The 17,842-nt window shown below is 42.5% G+C and overlaps 1 protein-coding gene across 1 annotated transcript in view; it reads right to left on the minus strand.

Annotated features, from left to right (window-relative positions):
* Nucleotides 1–5,881: 5,881 nt before the first annotated feature.
* The window catches only part of ERP44 (endoplasmic reticulum protein 44), a 32,302-nt gene continuing 20,341 nt past the window's right edge, over nt 5,882–17,842 (minus strand). Inside the window, exons 6-12 of the mRNA XM_083407891.1 lie at nt 17,034–17,149; nt 16,549–16,606; nt 15,139–15,255; nt 13,118–13,229; nt 11,471–11,612; nt 8,880–8,982; nt 5,882–6,397 (exon numbers count right to left, since the gene is read on the minus strand). Coding sequence (XP_083264017.1) covers nt 6,296–6,397; nt 8,880–8,982; nt 11,471–11,612; nt 13,118–13,229; nt 15,139–15,255; nt 16,549–16,606; nt 17,034–17,149 — 750 coding nt within the window. The 3' untranslated portion in view covers nt 5,882–6,295. The remainder of the gene's footprint in view (nt 6,398–8,879; nt 8,983–11,470; nt 11,613–13,117; nt 13,230–15,138; nt 15,256–16,548; nt 16,607–17,033; nt 17,150–17,842) is intronic.

Consider the following 17,842-nt stretch of genomic DNA (forward strand, 5'->3'; position numbering starts at 1 on the left):
TTGGTAGAAGAGAGAGGTGCCCCATTTGGACTTCTAGCAGGTTTCAAAGTGCCAAGAACTGCAGCTGCAGAAAAAGAGAACAAAGAATGATCAAGGAACTCTCCACCAGCTGCCCCAAATAGAAGATGCAACGGAGAGCTCCAGTTTTTACCCAATTGCATTGCCCAACCTGCTACATTACCACAATCCCTTGCACTTAAGTTGGACGTGAGCCTTAGGGCTCTTCCTGTTAGGGAAGCAGATTGGGTAGCCCTGAAAGGTGCTCTTGAATTAAGACAAATTATTATTAATATTATTATTAATTATTATTATTATTATTATTAACAGAGTTCTGCACTCTGGTTTCCGTCACTGTGTCCCGTTGTGCCAGAAGCGGTTTAATCATGCTGGCCACATGACCCAGAAAGTAGAAGAAGAAGAGGAGGAGTTTGGATTTGATATCCCGCCTTTCACTCCCTTTAAGGAGTCTCAAAGCAGCTCACATTCTCCTTTCCCTTCCTCCCCCACAACAAACACTCTGTGAGGTGAGTGGGGCTGAGAGACTTCAGAGAAGTGTGACTGGCCCAAGGTCACCCAGCAGCTGCTTGTGGAGGAGCGGAGACGCGAACCCGGTTCCCCAGATTACAAGACTACCGCTCTCAACCACTACACCACACTGGCTCCCTTGGCCTGAAAGCGAGATGAGCACTGCACCCCCTATTCGCCTTTGACTGGACTTAAACATCCAGGGGTCCTTGACCTTTTTGCGTTTACCTTTAATGGTGATTAATAAAGGAGAGGCAGTACTACCTAATCACCTCATTTTAATGCATGGATCAGTATTTAATATTCACAAAGTATTTCCATGGAGAAAGAGCTGCCAACACATCCCTGTAATATTATTTTAGGAGTGCAAGGGGCCTGGTGCCCAAATATCTCATTGTGTTACACTTGTTATTGGTTCTCCTAAACTTCTCTACGGGTAGATACCAGCAAGAGTCACATGCCAGATATGTCACTGTCTAGGCTTTAATTCATACATACATGTCCATTTTATCTCTATCATTATTGAGTTTTCTGGGAAATTACACAGCCATGAAGGGTTGAATAAAAACCAACTTTTAACACTGGGAAACAACAGGCTGGTCTTCACATCATTGTAACTAACTGGTTGGTGATGACACTCGCTTCTGTCCCCAAGGAGTTTGGTGACCATATATTATATATATGGAGAGAGACTGTTTATCCCCACATGAACCCACCTGACCCCTGTGCTCATCATCTGAGACCCTTCTCCATGTTCCCCCTCTGAGGGAGGTGTGGAGAACATCAACACAAGAGCAGGCCTTCTCAGTGGTGGCTCCCCACTTATGGAACTCTCTCCCAGGGAGGCATGCCTGGTGCCGTCACTACTTATCTTTAGGCATGAGGGGGGGGGAGGGAGATTTATCTTTCCCCAGCGTGGTGTAGTGGTTAAGAGTGGTGGACTCGTAATCTGGTGAACCGGGTTCGCTTCCCCGCTCCTCCACATACAGCTGCTGGGTGACCTTGGGCTAGTCACACTTCTCTGAAGTCTCTCAGCCCCACTCACCTCACAGAGTGTGTGTTGTGGAGGAGGAAGGTAAAGGAGATTGTTAGCCGCTTTGAGACTCCTTAAAAAGGGAGTGAAAGGCGGGATATCAAATTCAAACTCTTCTTCTATATGCAACTTACTGAACTGAGCACAAAACTCCTTTTGGTGGGCACATTTTAATCAGTGTGGGATTTCTTCATGACTGTAAAACTAACATGTTTTTAATATTATTTTATAAAATTAAAACAATGGCTTTTAAGAAAGAAGTGTGGATTTTGTTTTGTTTTGTTTGCTTTTTCAATTAATCCATGTAAGGTAAGTGATCCTACCTAGAAGCATTTATTTCCTAAAGAGGTGAATAACCAGCCTCTTTGAAGTCATAGTCCTCGCTCAGGCAGCCAGCTGGAGGCAGGCAAAGGGAGAGCAGCACAATTTGAACTCCACAGATCACTTTGTCACACAAAGCTTCACGTTACACAATGACTGTACAACAATGCCCGTTCTTCACAGCCTTTCCCACTTAAAAAATAGAGAGGAGCACTCTAATTAGACAATTAATGATAGAGGTCACCATATATAAATATAATATATATAATATATATAAATATATGCAACCAACTCCCATATATTTGAGGGCATACATAAATTGTGTAGAAACTGCTGAAACATTCACTTTGGAAGGAAATAGTTGAGCTTTCTGTGTTTGTTGTCTTCACTTGATTAAGGAGCAAAATACATTATTATGGGCTTCAGAGTCAGGTAAAGGTATGGACAGAGTTTCTTCAGTAATTTCCTCTGGATGAAACATCTAGTAAAACTCTTACAGTGGATATTGATCTAGGAGGCACTTTGCCATTTGGGCAGTCCTTAATTCATTTCTAGTCAGAGGGAGGCAAGCACACGGGCCCTCCATTGATTGCAGTGCTAGAGTTAAGCATGCGCTATTAAAATCAATGAGATCTTAAAGTGCTTAACTGTGGCTGGATTGTGCTCCAAGTGCGCTCCGTAAGGCCAGTTGATTTAAGGCCAGGGACTGACGTGTCCAAGTGTCCAGGTTCCTTTGTAGTACTAGTGCTCACTACTGGGGCAAAACCAACCATATTAGACAGGCATCTCTTTGCATCACTAAACTTAGAATACAACCAATCTTCATAGAATGGTTGGGGCATGTCTGACAATGCAATTAGGGTTGACTAAGAAATGTGGTTTAACAAAACAGTGAAAGAAGCCACCGCTAACCTGCTTCTAACCAAGGCAGCAGATGGCCTAGACTTCTTTTTCCTCCATCCCATCTTTTAAAAGGATGCTTAAAGGAATAATTAAATCACCCTAAAAGAATAAGAAGTCTGACTAAACAAAGTTCTTACCATTCCTCCAAATGATCTTTGGGCTTTGGCAAGCCTGGGGGTCATCCAATGAAACTAAATGGCGGGAGATTTAGGACAGACAAAAGTACTTCTCCACACAGTACGTAGTTAAATATGGTATTTGCTGGCAACTTATCGAGTGCCTTATAAGAGGATGTGACAAATTAATGGGTGGAAAGGCCATTTTACTTTAATGTTGTTGTTGTTGTTTAGTCGTGTCCACCTCTTCGTGACCCCCTGGACCAGAGCATGCCAGGCCCTCCTCTCTTCCACTGCCTCCCGCAGTTTGGTCAAACTCATGCTGGTAGCTTCGAGACCACTGTCCAACCATCTCGTCCTCTATCGTCCCCTTCTCCTTGTGCCCTCCATCTTTCCCAACATCAGGGTCTTTTCCAGGGAGTCTTCTCTTCTCATGAGGTGGCCAAAGTCTTGGAGCCTCAGCTTCACAATCTGTCCTTTCAGTGAGCACTCAGGGCTGATTTCCTTCAGAATGGATAGGTTTGATCTTCTTGCAGTCCATGGGACTCTCAAGAGTCTCCTCCAGCACCATAATTCAAAAGCATCCATTCTTCGGCGATCAGCCTTCTTTATGGTCCAGCTTTCACTTCCATACATTACTACTGGGAAAACCATAGCTTTTATTATACAGACCTTTGTTGGCAAGGTGATGTCTCTACTTTTTAGGATGCTGTCTAGGTTTGTCATTGCTTTTCTCCCAAGAAGCAGGCGTCTTTAATACTCCTTTACTTTGATACTTTTTACTTTAATACTTTAATACTTGTATGCCATTTTCTCAAGAGAAAATGAGATCAAACTGGCTTATATCAACAAGGCTATCAAGCTACTACTCAACTCATGGCTGTTATGATGACTCTACACTGCATCCAGGAACAGAGGCAGTAGGCCTCTGAATTGTGGCAATATTAGCAAGAAGAGCAAGAGAGGGCTACTGTGCTGATGTCCTGCTTTTGTTTCTTGGGGGGGGGGGCTGGTCTCAGAGGCACCCAGTTAGCCACTGTGGGAAAGAGGATGCTGGAAAGTTAAGCCTTTCTTCTGAACAAGCAGAAGTTGGTAAGAATGTCGGGTGTTTTGCCTGATCTGGTCTAGTTGCTTGCCAAAGGTTGTGCACATATGAAAAACCACCACTACAAACAAGAATCCCTTTAGCGTGATTCTACCATTGTTTAACAGTAGTTTCTACAATTTACCGTAAGCACAGGCAGGTGACCCCATATTTACTCTCAGTTTTCAATTAGATCAGCCATTGTTTAAAGATGTGATAGGTTGCTTGAAATGTGAGTTAAATGTAAGGCTGACTTTGCACAAAGGAAAGTTTTGCAACCAGTGCCTCCATCCACTGCATCTTTACACAAGCCCCCCCCCCTCCGATTACATGGTGGCATTATTAATGTATCACCCCCCCCTCAACCCAAGGAGCGATACCTGTTCAGAGATACATTGCCTCTTTGTGAGGACCCCACCGAGTCTGAAACAACATCATGCAATGATCCATGTCTCAAGCTGTCTTTTCTCCATCTGTACCACAGATCTGTACAACTAATTTTTGAGTTCCTCCAAAATCCTTTAACTGAATATTAAGCAAAATTGTTCATTTGTATTTCAGAGTCTGGTGAGCAACAATCTACATGCTGCCTTTCCACTCAAGTCAGCGGAGCCCAAGGCTCTTAATCTCAGGGTTATAGGTTTGACCCCCACTTTGGGCAAAAGATTCCTGAACTGCAGGGAGTTGGACTGAGGTGACCTTCATGGTGCCTTCCAACTCTACCAATTCTATGGAGCTCCAGGTGATAGACTGTTCCAAAACTATTAATGGTAGCAGTGGAGTTCAAAGCCAAACCCCACTCCTCCTTCAGACTGTACTACTTTGAGATGCATCTGAGGATTACACAACAACCCACCCATAGCAAAATTCCCCTGTGGATGGGAAGGTAGCATGTCAGAAAGACAAGTTCTAGTGAAAACTGTTCCCTGGTGTACTAGCTTTCTATGCAGAACATTTTTTATGTTGGAGACCACTTGAACTGCATGTTCTTCCACACCTCACACTGTGCCCTAGAAGAGACCTGTCACAATCTTTTTCTGAATGTGCGAAATTCCAAACTGTTCAGTCACGTCTACCAATCAATCTGGATAGCAATTAAAACTATTGCTATGGAAATTAGATTTTAAAAGGCAGCTATCAAACAAATTGTACTGAAACTGATTGTCATGAAAGTAGTAGCTGTTGAACAAATTCAGGCATTACGCTTTTTAGAAGAGAAGAAGAGGAGTTTGGATTTGATATCCCGCCTTTCACTCCCCTTCAGGAGTCTCAAAGCGGCTAACATTCTCCTTTCCCTTCCTCCCCCACAACGAACACTTTGTGAGGTGAGTGAGGCTGAGAGACTTCAAAGAAGTGTGACTGGCCCAAGGTCACCCAGCAGCTGCATGTGGAGGAGCGGAGACACGAACCCGATTCCCCAGATTACGAGACTACCGCTCTTAACCACTACACCACACTGGCTCTCTGGTTTTTATAAACCAGTATTAAATTTATATGCCATCCTTCACTCGAGGACCACAGGCCACTTTACAGAAAAGTTATCAGATTAAAATAATGGTACGAAAATATTGATATGCTAACAGTAAGCAGCACTCAGGCAAGTTCTTTCTTTCATTAGCTTAAAGTGTCAGAAGATCTGGAATACTTGTTCTTGTAAACATTTTCTAAATACCTACAAAGCATAACTATTATCGGTACACTTCTCTAAATTTCTCATCTTTCTGTTTTTTATTTTATTTTAAAGCAGTTATCCCATAGCTGGTTTCTTTTTTTTCCAGCATCTCTATGACAGTGGCCGAGTTTGTAAGAGGGCTGATGAATGTTTCTCCATTCTCTTCCCACTCCTTTAAAAACACACACACACACACACACACACACACTAAGGAACCACAACACAAATTATGTAAAATTGTAATTTATTTCCCTCCCAAGTATCCAGAATAGCCCATCAATAAACAAATTAACAAAATGATGTTCATGTGGAAGTAAAGGATAAGGCGGTCAGATTACACCAAAGGAAACCTAGAAGTCCTGTTAATGGGATAGTGCAAGTTAACAGCATGTTGCTGGCCATGTCAACACCTTCATTTGGATTTTTTAAAAAGTTTTACTTAACCTTTTGATGAAATAAGAACTTTGGAAAGATGCTGTCCAAAATGACACTAACGTATTTACAAACCGCAGGGAGCAAAGAAAAAAAAAAAAGATTAAAAATAAAAACACAGAGAATTTATGAAAATATAGGTTTCCTATTTCCACCCCACAGGAGTCACGGCTGCTGTTTTGAAAGGCTTATGAGATGGTTTCGAGCTTTCAGAGTTCATCTTTTTCCCGCAATAAGGTGTATCTATGTCCACTGGGTGCTAGCTTCTGGAATGAACTTTCAGGTGGGCTGCTTACTATGTCTTGAAGTGGCTGGAAAGAACAAAATCACAGATATGCTATAAAGGTAAGGAGTCACTAACCATTTTGGGCCCATTTGAAAATTTGATGATGCCATGGGCACTGTCACAGAATGGTTGCCATCAGTCACATACCCATTTCCCAAAAGGAAAACTGGCAAGACTGAAACAAAAACTTGCTCAGCAAAATGAGGGCAAGGCAGAGGTGGAGTCTGAACTCCAAAACTCAACGCCACTCTTTCGAACCCACAAGTTCTCTGCTCCAACAGAGCACCCATTTCACAGAAAGCTCATCTCTCCTGCCCACGCTCAGTATTTTTTTCTCCCTTGGATCACCCCCCCCCCCAAACACATTCAAGTGTCTTCAGGAAACGACACCCATGCAGACCCTCTCTCCCCTCCCCAAGTCACCCTTCACACAACCTTTACCACTGGCCCTCTTATTCTGAAGCAAATGTCTGCTTAGTTTGGATAGCTCTGATTTTGGTATTGTCCTCTGCTGTATAACTGGATTGACTGCTGGCATTTTATTACAGTTATGTTCTGCCTTTCTTCCACCTTGGAACTCAAGGTTGTGTACATCTGGTATCCAGGCAGTCATCCATCCAGACACTGACGAGATGCAGAACTACTTGGCTGCAATAAGATGAAAGCCTCACCTGCCTTCAGACTAGCCTAATGTGTTTGTGGAGAAGGGGAGTTGCTCTGGGGGATTCAGCCACAGAAGCTGCCTCAGGTAGCAGGAAGGTATGGTGGGGGGGTTGTCAGCCAGACTATTACTGAGTGAAGTATGCTAATAGGGTTGTTGTTGTTTTTAACTCCAGTTCATCCAAGTCCTCCCAGGCAACAGGTCATGCCAGTGTTAGAAACTGAGATATGAAAGCTAGGAGCTAAATGGCACCTTAAACCTAGGTTATGGGCGCAACAACAAAATGTCCAAGTGCGCTTTTTATAACAAGAATACAAAGCTGAAAATGAATGAACTGCAGCTAAAAATATTATGTTCATTTTTCACATGGTCAAGTCCTTCCCCTGCCCACCCCGCTGCCACTATTCTTAAGAGGGTCTCTTTTCCAGTCATCAGAGTAGCTGGAAGTGGGGAGGCAGAAAAAGGTCTTCCTTTTCTTTCATTCTGCACTTTTAATCTGAAATCCTAGGCGCAGTACTGTGCCCAGAGCTCAGAAACTGCTCACGCTACTGGAACTCCCTGTTGCAATTGTTGGGATGCGACCAAGGGAACGGGGGCAATTGGCAGGTCCCCAGCTGGCTCCAGCCCAGTGTAGAACCTACTTCATGGTGGCCAAGAGTTCTCTTCCCCCCATCACTGCATCTACACAGAATGGTCCAGAGGAACCATTGCAGGAGATCAAAGTTCCCTGTGGAGGCAATTCCCTGGGGACAACTTGCTGAAACTCTTCTGCAATACACTTTGTAGATAAAATCCTTGCATTTGTTCCAACTTGGATGCCCTGTTTTGATGGATTTTGTTCTACTTGAATTCTACCTTTTCCCTAGATCAGGGATGTCCAGCTTTCAAGAGACTGCGATCTACTCCCACTATAAAAAACTGGCAGTGATCTACCCATTGGATTGACAATCCCTGCCCTAGACCTTTAACCATCCTGGCCAAAGCTGACACACAGGGAGTGGCCCTGTGAGTTGCTGCAGTGGTAATGACACTCTTCAGCAGAGAACGATACTATCAGGAGCCTCAAGCAGATGGTAGATCAATCTATTAAAAAATCTTGCTGGGCCCAATGATGTTAAGAGAATCCCTTTCACAAGGTGACCATGTGTGTGAGGGCCTTCTCTGTGGTGGCTCGCTGTCTCTGGAACTGTCTCCAGCTGGGAAATTTTTATGGCTCCCTTCACTGTGCTTAGGGCAGTTAAAACTCTATCAAGGCTTTTTGAGCCTTCCTAGGTATTTTGGGGACACTGAGTGTTGACTGTTGTATGTTTATATTGTTTTACTGATTTTCTGATCCCCTTAGGAAGAGTAGTTTAAATAAATAGTGTGTTTGTACAGGATTAAAAATTATTAGGTTTTAATGACAATTACTTATATTCAATATATAAATTTAAGTTCACTTTTGATGTGGTAAAGATCAAGATCCCCCCCCCCCCGCCCTGCACATGGCAAATACCGTATTTTTTGCTCTATAAGAGTAAGGGGAAGTGTGTGTGCGTCTTATGGAGTGAATGCAGGCTGCACAGCTATCCCAGAAGCCAGAACAGCAAGAGGGATCGCTGCTTTCGCTGCGCAGTGATCCTTCTTGTTGTTCTGGCTTCTGAGATTCAGAATTTTTTTTCTCTTGTTTTCCTCCTCCAAAAACAAGGTGCGTCTTGTGGTCTGGTGCGTCCTATAGAGTGAAAAATACGGTAATTCCTTCTGAACCACAGTGTCTTCCCATGGAGAACAGAATGCTCATGCTTGCTTTAATACTGCCAATTTCAGACCTTGCCCAGCAGGGGAGAACTAAAGTGTTTGCTCTTACCTGACCAGGTGCTACATCAGTTGGATCTGGGCCATGGTGAAATTCCCTGTGCAGTTTCCCAGAGTGCAAATCTAGTACAAATTGCTTGAGTTTACCTGGAGTACTGAAACAAAGACAAAAAAATCCACACAAATAAAAATGATAAAGTTGAACAAAATCCAGAATGCTCACGACACCTTTGTTCTGGGGTCTGGGAAGAGGCACTCTGCCTTTCTGTGATATAATCAAACCTAAGGCTGCTCACAATACAATATGATTGTCTTCTGGAATAAAAAAAAATAGTTCTAAGAGGATGTTTAAATGCTGGCAAAGAGAGTACAAGTACCAAGCAAGTTCATATGGAATTCACTGAGCTCTGCAGTATTGCTGGTTTGTACCTGTTCTACTTTTGGTCCATTATCCACCTTTCCTCCTTTTCCTAGCAATCTAATTTTCTTTTCCCAGTCTTACTTTATCCTTTTTCTTTTTTGCCTATGTAATCTGTATTTTCTGTGCTAATAAAAAGGATGGGAGGCTTGCATTTAGGGTGGACTTACAAAAGACAATCATTCTGTCCCTTTGAAAAAAGCATTTAGCCTTTCATACAAAAACTGTGTTCGAAAATAGCTAAATCCTAAACAAAATCTAAAATAAAAAATGTATGATTATATTTCATATGTCCAAGGTGTTTTTTTTTAAAGTCAATAATACTGGCTTGAGAGCTAGACTAGGGCCTGGGGCAAGCTGCTCCAATAGCTCTTTTTTCTTCCTTGCTCCTGAGGACACAGCAAGCATTTATTCCCTTCATTAATTCCCACAGAGCTGGCCAACCCAATAACTTCATTGTATGTTCCCTTCAGCCCCCTGCTTACTACAATACAGCAGAGAACAGCAGGTGCCAAATGCACAGTTCACAAATACAAATGACTGTCAGGTAGCTGTATTGACAAAAATGCCTTTGAAAGCTTCTCCAGTGCTTGAGTAATTGCATAGACACCAGAGATGAACACTGATGGCGTATCAGTTTAAATTTCTTCAGAGATCATCTACTGTTTCCCCCACATCAAAGACTGCTTGAATGCAGCAACCAGTGTTCTGTATGTTGTCAGTGTCACAACGCTGAAGATTAGGGGCTTAAGCCAGTAGTATGTTAAGTGCTAAATACAGAAATCTAGGAAACACAGTAGTATAACACTGCAATATGAAGAGAGCCCAAACCAGGAGGCTGAAAACATTTTCTCTATCATGACAACATACAAGATAAGGGCAGGGCTAACAACCCTCTACCTCCATTGCGACTGGTCCTGCAGATAAATTGCACCCTGTTGGTCCATGGGGGAGGGGCACCCCATCATTGTTCAAGTCAGAGGGTGAGACTTCATAAGAACGTAAGACTAGCCTTCTGGAACAGGCCAATGGCCCCTGCAGTCCAGAATCCTATTCTCACAGTGCGCACCCAAGGAGCAGAACATGAGCACACGAGCATTTCTCTGCTCCTGTACTTGGAAGCATTGCAGCCTCCAACGGTAAAGGCAGAGCATAGCCACCCAACTAATAGCCATTGGTAGCCCTCTCCTCTTCCATGAATTTGCCTAATTCTATTTTAAATCCATCCAAGTTGGTTGCCATCACTGTCTCCTGGGGGAGCAAATTCCACAGTATGACTATGTGCTGCGTGAAGAAATCATTTATTTTACCTGTACCAAATCTTTCCACATTCAGCTTCGCTGTGAGTTCTTGTGTTATCAGAAAGGGATAACTTTTCTCTACCCGCTTTCTCTATGCCATGCATGCTTTTATAGACTTCTATCATGCTATGTCTTGTCTCTAAAATCAAAAATCCCAAACACAGCAACATTTTCTTCAGGGGGGAGTTGCTCTATCCCCTTGATCGTCTTTGCAACCCTTTTCTGTACCTTTTCCAACAACAATGTCCTTTTTGAGGATATTTTTGAGGCTACTAGAACTGTGCACAGTGCTCCAGTGGTGGTTGCACCATAGATCTGGGTAATGGCATCACTGTGAGAGGCCCCTCTGAGACTTATCCCTCCAGTTATTTATATTTGTTTTCTTCTTCAAATGCATCTGATCACCAGCTCCCTGCCTATGCTACTTTGAGAATCTACCGTGTGCTCCTTTCAGAACAATCCATTTTCTTTTCCTTAAAAAAATGGTCAGAATCCTAAGGCCCTTGTTTTTCAGAATCCAAAAGCCCCTCCTTCCTATTGTAGCACCGTATGTTGCCCAAAGCCGCAACACAGGGGGACCAGGTGGAGCAGAATCCAGCAGTGCAGAGAAACTACGGCAGGAAGGGGGAAACGGCATGCATGACAGCTGTGTGAACACCCACAGGGGGCTCTCTAAAATCCAGCACATTTTAGCATTCAATTATTGTATTGGGGATGAGGGGCCTTGAATGCTGATTGCATTTTGTGTTGTTCTAATACAGCCAAACCCAGAGTGGCTGGTGGGAGTGGGGTAAGCATTTCTTTTTACACGCTGCTACATAATATGAAAAAGGCATTGGTTGTCCACCCTCTCCCCCTCCCCACACGAGCCCCCTCCCTCTTTTCAAGGCTGGACGGCCAAGAGAAAAGAAATCATCTACTCACGCCACATCGCTGAAGTCTGGGAAGACATACATGTGCCTAAAACTGTCAATAGCAATAACAGGACAGTCTGCTGGAGTCTTCTGAATGTGGAGGAGTGGATGTCTGAACTTGTCACAATCAGCATGTAAAAAGTTTATCGTACCTTGAAATTCAGAAGCAAGCTTTAGTTTGTTTTTTAAAAATGTAAGTTGCAACAAACAACAGTATATTTAATAGGTCTTTAGATAATGACTGGTAGAGATATGTCCACGTGTTGGTAGAGATATTTCCATGTGATTGACATCCACAACAGACCAATTTTAAAAGAACTCTTTTTATAACATCCATTTATTAACCTTGCGCCACCACAAAGGTGATGAATTTTCTACTTAAGCAGAAACCATACAAAGTGTCCGTAGATAATCATCATGAAACTACTGCATACATTCATATTATACTTGCATAAATGTATTAGGAAGCCACGGAATACAGCTGGAAGTGTCTGCAAAGTATGTAAACAGCCATTTTTTGCCAACAGTTGTAGAAATAATTACACATGTCCAATGCAACTCCATTCTCAATTTGGGATGAAGCATGGTGAAGAAATGTTCCCTAATACAGATTTCTATGTGAGCTTTCTTTATCCTAAGCAAGGACTCGTCAGAAACATTTATCAATTGCTTTCCTTCTAGCCTTGTCCTTACCTCCTCCATTTCAAGCTCAGTTCTTTTTTCCCCCTTTTTTAAAAAAGGTCTGTCAATTTAGACTGTGAATCCAGTGTTAGTGAGATTAAGAGTTGGCCAAGTAACTTAAGTAACTGAAGCCCATTGATTTAAGTTGATCTACTCCAAGTGTGAGTTAGATATCACCTTGCAGTGATATCAGTAGGCTCATCCCATGTCCCATTTCATCAGCTTTCACCACTTTTCAACACCTTCACACATGCACCTGTTTTGCAGCCTCAGGTGTTGCTTAAAGTAGCTCTATTCCCCACACCCCCATTTTGACTCAAACCCTAGCAAGTCAGCTACCACTAACAGCAGCACGTTACACATGAGGCATGAATTTTAAAGCTCTGCACATGAGGCATGAATTTTAAAGATCCCCAAGCCCATTTTCAAAAATGCAAAGAACAGCCCTATGCTGCTGAGGACATAACCCTAATCGCATATGAGAGCTACAAAGTTTGCAGAGGATGATGCACAGGAAAATGTTATGTCCTGGACTTGGATCTTGCTTCTGGGCTTCCCATAGGCATCTGGTTGGCCATGGATGAGACTTTGGTATGATCCAGAAAGGCTCTTCTTTTGTCTTTATATTCTTATGGACCCTTAACCCGTTTATGTGGAAGTTGACCGACTGTAGTCTACTGACTTGAGTGGTTGTAACATAAACCTGCCACTGTGGGCACTGATGAAGAGAGGATGTAGAACAAGGCTGGAGAGCCTTTGGTCCTCTAGATGCTGTTGGACTCAGCATAGCCAAGGATTGGGAATGACGGGAGCTGTTGTCCAACAACATCTGGAGGGTTACAGGTTACCCTTCCCCATTCAAGAGGATCTCTTTCACTCACAGCAAAAATAAATAAATTCTGATTTGTCAATTAATATTGTTTTCTGGATTCAAAGGCAACACACACAAACAGAATTAAAGGCAAAGTGCACCTACCCTTTTCACTTATTAACTGCCGTGCAACTTCCTGCTGGAACTTCTCTAGACTTTCTGTGTCATCTTTCATATGAAAGAGTATAAGAAAAGGAAGACCCTCTTCTGTCAATTCCTATGTGGAGAGAGAAGAATTGGCAAAGAGTGATTTCCGTTTTCTACCACTTTTTCCTTACATTTTCAGCTGAATCTGCAGGACTTCCATGTTTATCAACTCTTGGCATATTATGTAAAGGAGTATTCAAATTCGAGTGGACAGAGCTTTCAAGGTACAAAACATAACTATTCAGATGAGCCTGCCACACTTCAAATCAATCTTTGCTTTAACATGGGAACAGTCTCCAAAACAAAAAAAAGGCTGAACATTTTCATGAGCTGGGAGTTCAGATACTTCTAATGGGGAAATTAAAATACCAAGTGTAAGCTAGAATCAGGTTTTTATCAGGTTCATGGTATATGCATTTGACCAACTAAGGAAAGCCATCATTTGTTAAAAACAGAGGAGTAAAATTTTACTTGTTCCAGTAGTTAAAAGGTATAATTGGATCAGTATAAAAGCAATGATGAGCAACTGGTTCAAAACCCCAGGAGACAGCAAAAAGCACACATTGGCCGATATGTCAGGGTGCTTTTTACTAACTTATTTACCAAACTCGGGCTCGTCTGGATAGGTGAGAACTGCTTGAAGAAGTAACCCAGGTGGGGGTAAGGGAGCTAAGGTTTTGGCCTCAAGCTGGATTCAGGTGCTCTCCCTGCTCTGCATGCTAACCACCGCAGTCCTATATTATTCCAGGTGTTCCTTCCATTCCAGCAGGACAACAGCACATGGGATGAGCGCCTACCAGCCACCCAATAAACCAACAGGCTCTAATGTGTTGCTTTGTTCACTGGGCATATTTTTATATATAGCTCAAACTATGTTCCCTGGTCCCCTCTTCCTGCCTATCTCTATTGTCTGAGGCTCAGCGGCCTGGCATTGGTAGCAGCGGCCGAGGCAGGGATGCGCAGCTTGTGTGGCACATGGGCAAGTACATATGGGGTGTGGCGACACTGCCTGCCTGCTCACACCTTGAGTTGGATGTGCAGCTGGGGCTGGGCTGGTGTGTTTATATGGAAACATGCTCCACTACACAGCGAGTGAGGATCTTGGCAGTAGGTAGGAGCGGCCAACTGATTTATTTATTTCTGAGCATAGTCATGCATGAGTCGACACACATAAATGGGGGGGAGGGGAGGGGAGAGCATGACACCTGTACCTAATAGCTTGTTTTTCTCCTCAGTTCCTGTATACTCTTATACTAGATCACCACACTAACACATTTACTTATGCTGCAACCAAGAAAACACAACAAAAATCTGCAGAACCATAGCGGTGAAGCTAGCCGCTCGGGTGCTGTGCGCCCTGCAGCCAGGGGTGGGGGCGGGGGGCGCTGCATGGAGCCTCTCTGCCGCCGCCCCCTCAGCTGTAGGGCAGCTGAGGGACAGGCGGAGGGCAGACGCAAGTCCCATGCTGCCGTTTTAGGCAGCACGGAGCCTGCAGGTGTGCAAGCCACCATGTCATTGCCAAGAGAGACGCATGGCTTGGGCACATTGCAGACCCCGTGGTAAGTGCCAGTCCCCGTGGTGTGGCGCTCAGTGCCAGCTGCGTTTCGTTATGTTTGTTGACTGAACTAAAAAGTTTCATGAGCCCATTAAAAAAACACCCTCATATTTTTGTTATTTTGTCACACACACCCCCATCAGTGATGACACCCGGGGCGACCCGCACTCCCCTTCCTCCGCCACCGCATAACCATATGGGTAGGGTATGCAGTATATACTATTCAAATACAAGGCATAATTCTGTACAAACATCATTTGCTCTAACTTAAGAATATATCAGACTTTGGGAATTTATAGCTAAAAACATGATATCATAAAGTAAATGGGGGGCATTTGACAAGTGGTTTTTTGAGACCCAAACATGTTTATCACAGTTTCTCACTTAAATACCTAGAAATGTTGAACAATGAGACACTCCTTACCTCTCCATTCTCAAATGTAATTTCACGAACAAGTGGAACACATTTATCTTGAGTCCATGCATAAGCCAAGTCAAAATTGGTCATAGAGCCCAAGTAAACCATATCTGGAGCATTTTCCTGTTAAAAGGGGATTGTTGTTTTGTCAAATCACCAGTAGGGAAAAAACAAGAACATTGTGCACCGTTAAAATATACATATTATAATGTTCTGTGATGGAGATGCCATAGAGCACAGCACCCTGTGGCAAGCTCCTTCTACCCCTGCTATAGAGTCTAGGCAGCAGCATGTTGCAAGGTTCCTCACACCCTGCTTGCCAGCAGCCGCCAACGGCATCAAGCAGGGGCATGGGAAAGAACAGCATGATACTGCAAGATCACATGGAGAGAACACCTAGACACTACACCTAGGAGGGAATAAGTTCTCAATAGGATGCTGTTTTCAAAAGCATCTTTGAGACTTGGGAAAGCTTGGCTCTTTAAAAAGGTGCCAGACATAGATGACTGATCTGGACCATCAATAGTACCATGACCAATAATACAGTGTTTGCTACTAAGATTTTCTAACTCTCTATAGAATTTAAAATGTATGTATTGTTCATGACATTCCGTTCCACCCTGCCCAAGGCAGCTATGGAGGTGTACACTAGTTCTGAAATGCTAAATCCAAGTTTCAAAACCAGAAGTGCTATAAGGAAGAAAAGGGTTACATCTTTTGTTAAATTTAAGGAGTCGGATTTGTGAATGATCTCTTCTGCAATACACACTGTTATATGGTTGTTTTTTTAAATGGCTTCAAAATGTGGAGCTTGTAGCTAATATGTCAAAAGTTTGTCACACATCCAAGCTTTCTTTTTTTTACTGAGGAATTCCAGAATCACTACACAATCTTCCTCTTTGGAAGTTTCAACTGCTAGATTTCTAAAACACCTAGACAATCAATAACATAGATCTATTTATCTCATTTATCTAAATATTTATACAACAGCTTCCAATCAAAACAAAGCAGTTTATAGGATTAAAAACTAGCACAATAAAACAGTAAAATACTAAACAAACATCATTACCATAGACTTTACAATAGAGCTAGAACTAAAAACTAGTGCGGATGAATAGGTGTGTTGCAAGCAACTTGTGGAACACCATTACCAGAGGTGCCTACCATATATTTGGTGTCATATCTATGTGCATATTGTTGGGTGAGTAGATATTAATTGCCTGTTTCAATCTTGGGCATCTCCACAATCAGGTGGTAAAATATCCCAAACAGCTCTAGCTGAATTCACTAGAAAACTGCAACTTTAACATGCTCCAATTGGCAGGAAGCACCAAATCTAATATGAGGACTACATGATTTGGGCTAGCTACTTTATCAAATATCAAATATAAGGGATAGAAAAATATTTAAACTCACCCCAGGTGGCTTATAGATCACGTTGTCCCCACTAAATCGTTCTGGTTTGGAAACAGACCTAAGACAGGTAGTTACAATTTATCTTCTTATTAAGGTTAAGTACACTCAAGGTTAAGTACACTTACAAAATATAGGGCAAGGAGCAGATTTACAGTTAGTATCCCAGTCTCTACTGCAAACCAAGCTGGATAGTTTTTCCCCATGGCAGAGTACGAGCAGATTACAAAAACAGGGCATGGGGTAGCTTCTTTGAGGAGATAGTACCTTCAAATTCAGATTTTGGAAGCAAGTGTCCCTAGTTTTTAAGATTCCTGTCAGCAGGATTTCTGGAGGGATGCTAGAGAAATATAACTTATGGAATCATGTATTCACTGATGTGTGGTCTCAGTGGATTAATGCTACTCTTCTGCATTTAATACAGTAGTATTTGAGCTACCCAAATATATCATTGTATTTTTTGTAACAACAACAAACAACAATCTTACCCAAATGCAGCAAGGAAGACACAGTCATCATGCAAAATATTTGCTACTCTTTCAAAAGTCTTGTAATTATCAGAGTCTTTGTGTTCAAAGTATCCAATAATATTTCTTTTACTGTGCTGTAACAAAAAAACACATGAGGCATTATAACTCGAATTTTCATTTAACCTTCAGTCCTTGAGCCGGGGGGGGGGGGGGGGGGATGATTCCAATTTGTGACCAAATGGAGTGTCAGAATAGGCTAAAGGTTTATGAATATATAATGAATACAAAGTCCCTCTTTGTTGCAAAATGGATTACTTGTTTAAAGTTAGCATATCTGACATCCGATTACATTATCAAGAAAGCCATAAAAAATAAGCCACTAAGGGCTGGTTTGCATGTTAAGTCATAGGTTCACTGCTTTTTGCACATGCTAGAAGAAACCTGAGAAAATCACACCTCTCTCCCTTGCTTTGCTAGGCAGCCAGAAGGATTCAACTTCCTTTTCAAAGGATGCTAGTTTAGCATTAAGTATTGTGAGTCAAAATATTGTGAGTCAAAAAACCCTTAAATTAAGTCAATTTAAACAAGGCAACTCCGAACCATGGGTTATGAAGCTGACTTCTTTAACTAACCAGAGTTGGTTTAATTCAGAGTTCATTTGACTTGTCCATGTTGAGCCAGGATTCTTAACAGAGTGGAGCACACAGAGTGGAGAACAGTCAACCACTGTTTAGCGTTACATACAAATGTGGCTTAATACCACAAATATAGAGCATTTGTGTAACAGTTGTCACTAGCTATGAAACAGGCAGAACTTCCTAAGTGGC

Source organism: Podarcis tiliguerta (genome assembly GCF_965153285.1).
Source record: "Podarcis tiliguerta genome assembly, chromosome: 13".
Taxonomy (NCBI): Eukaryota; Metazoa; Chordata; class Lepidosauria; order Squamata; family Lacertidae; genus Podarcis; species Podarcis tiliguerta.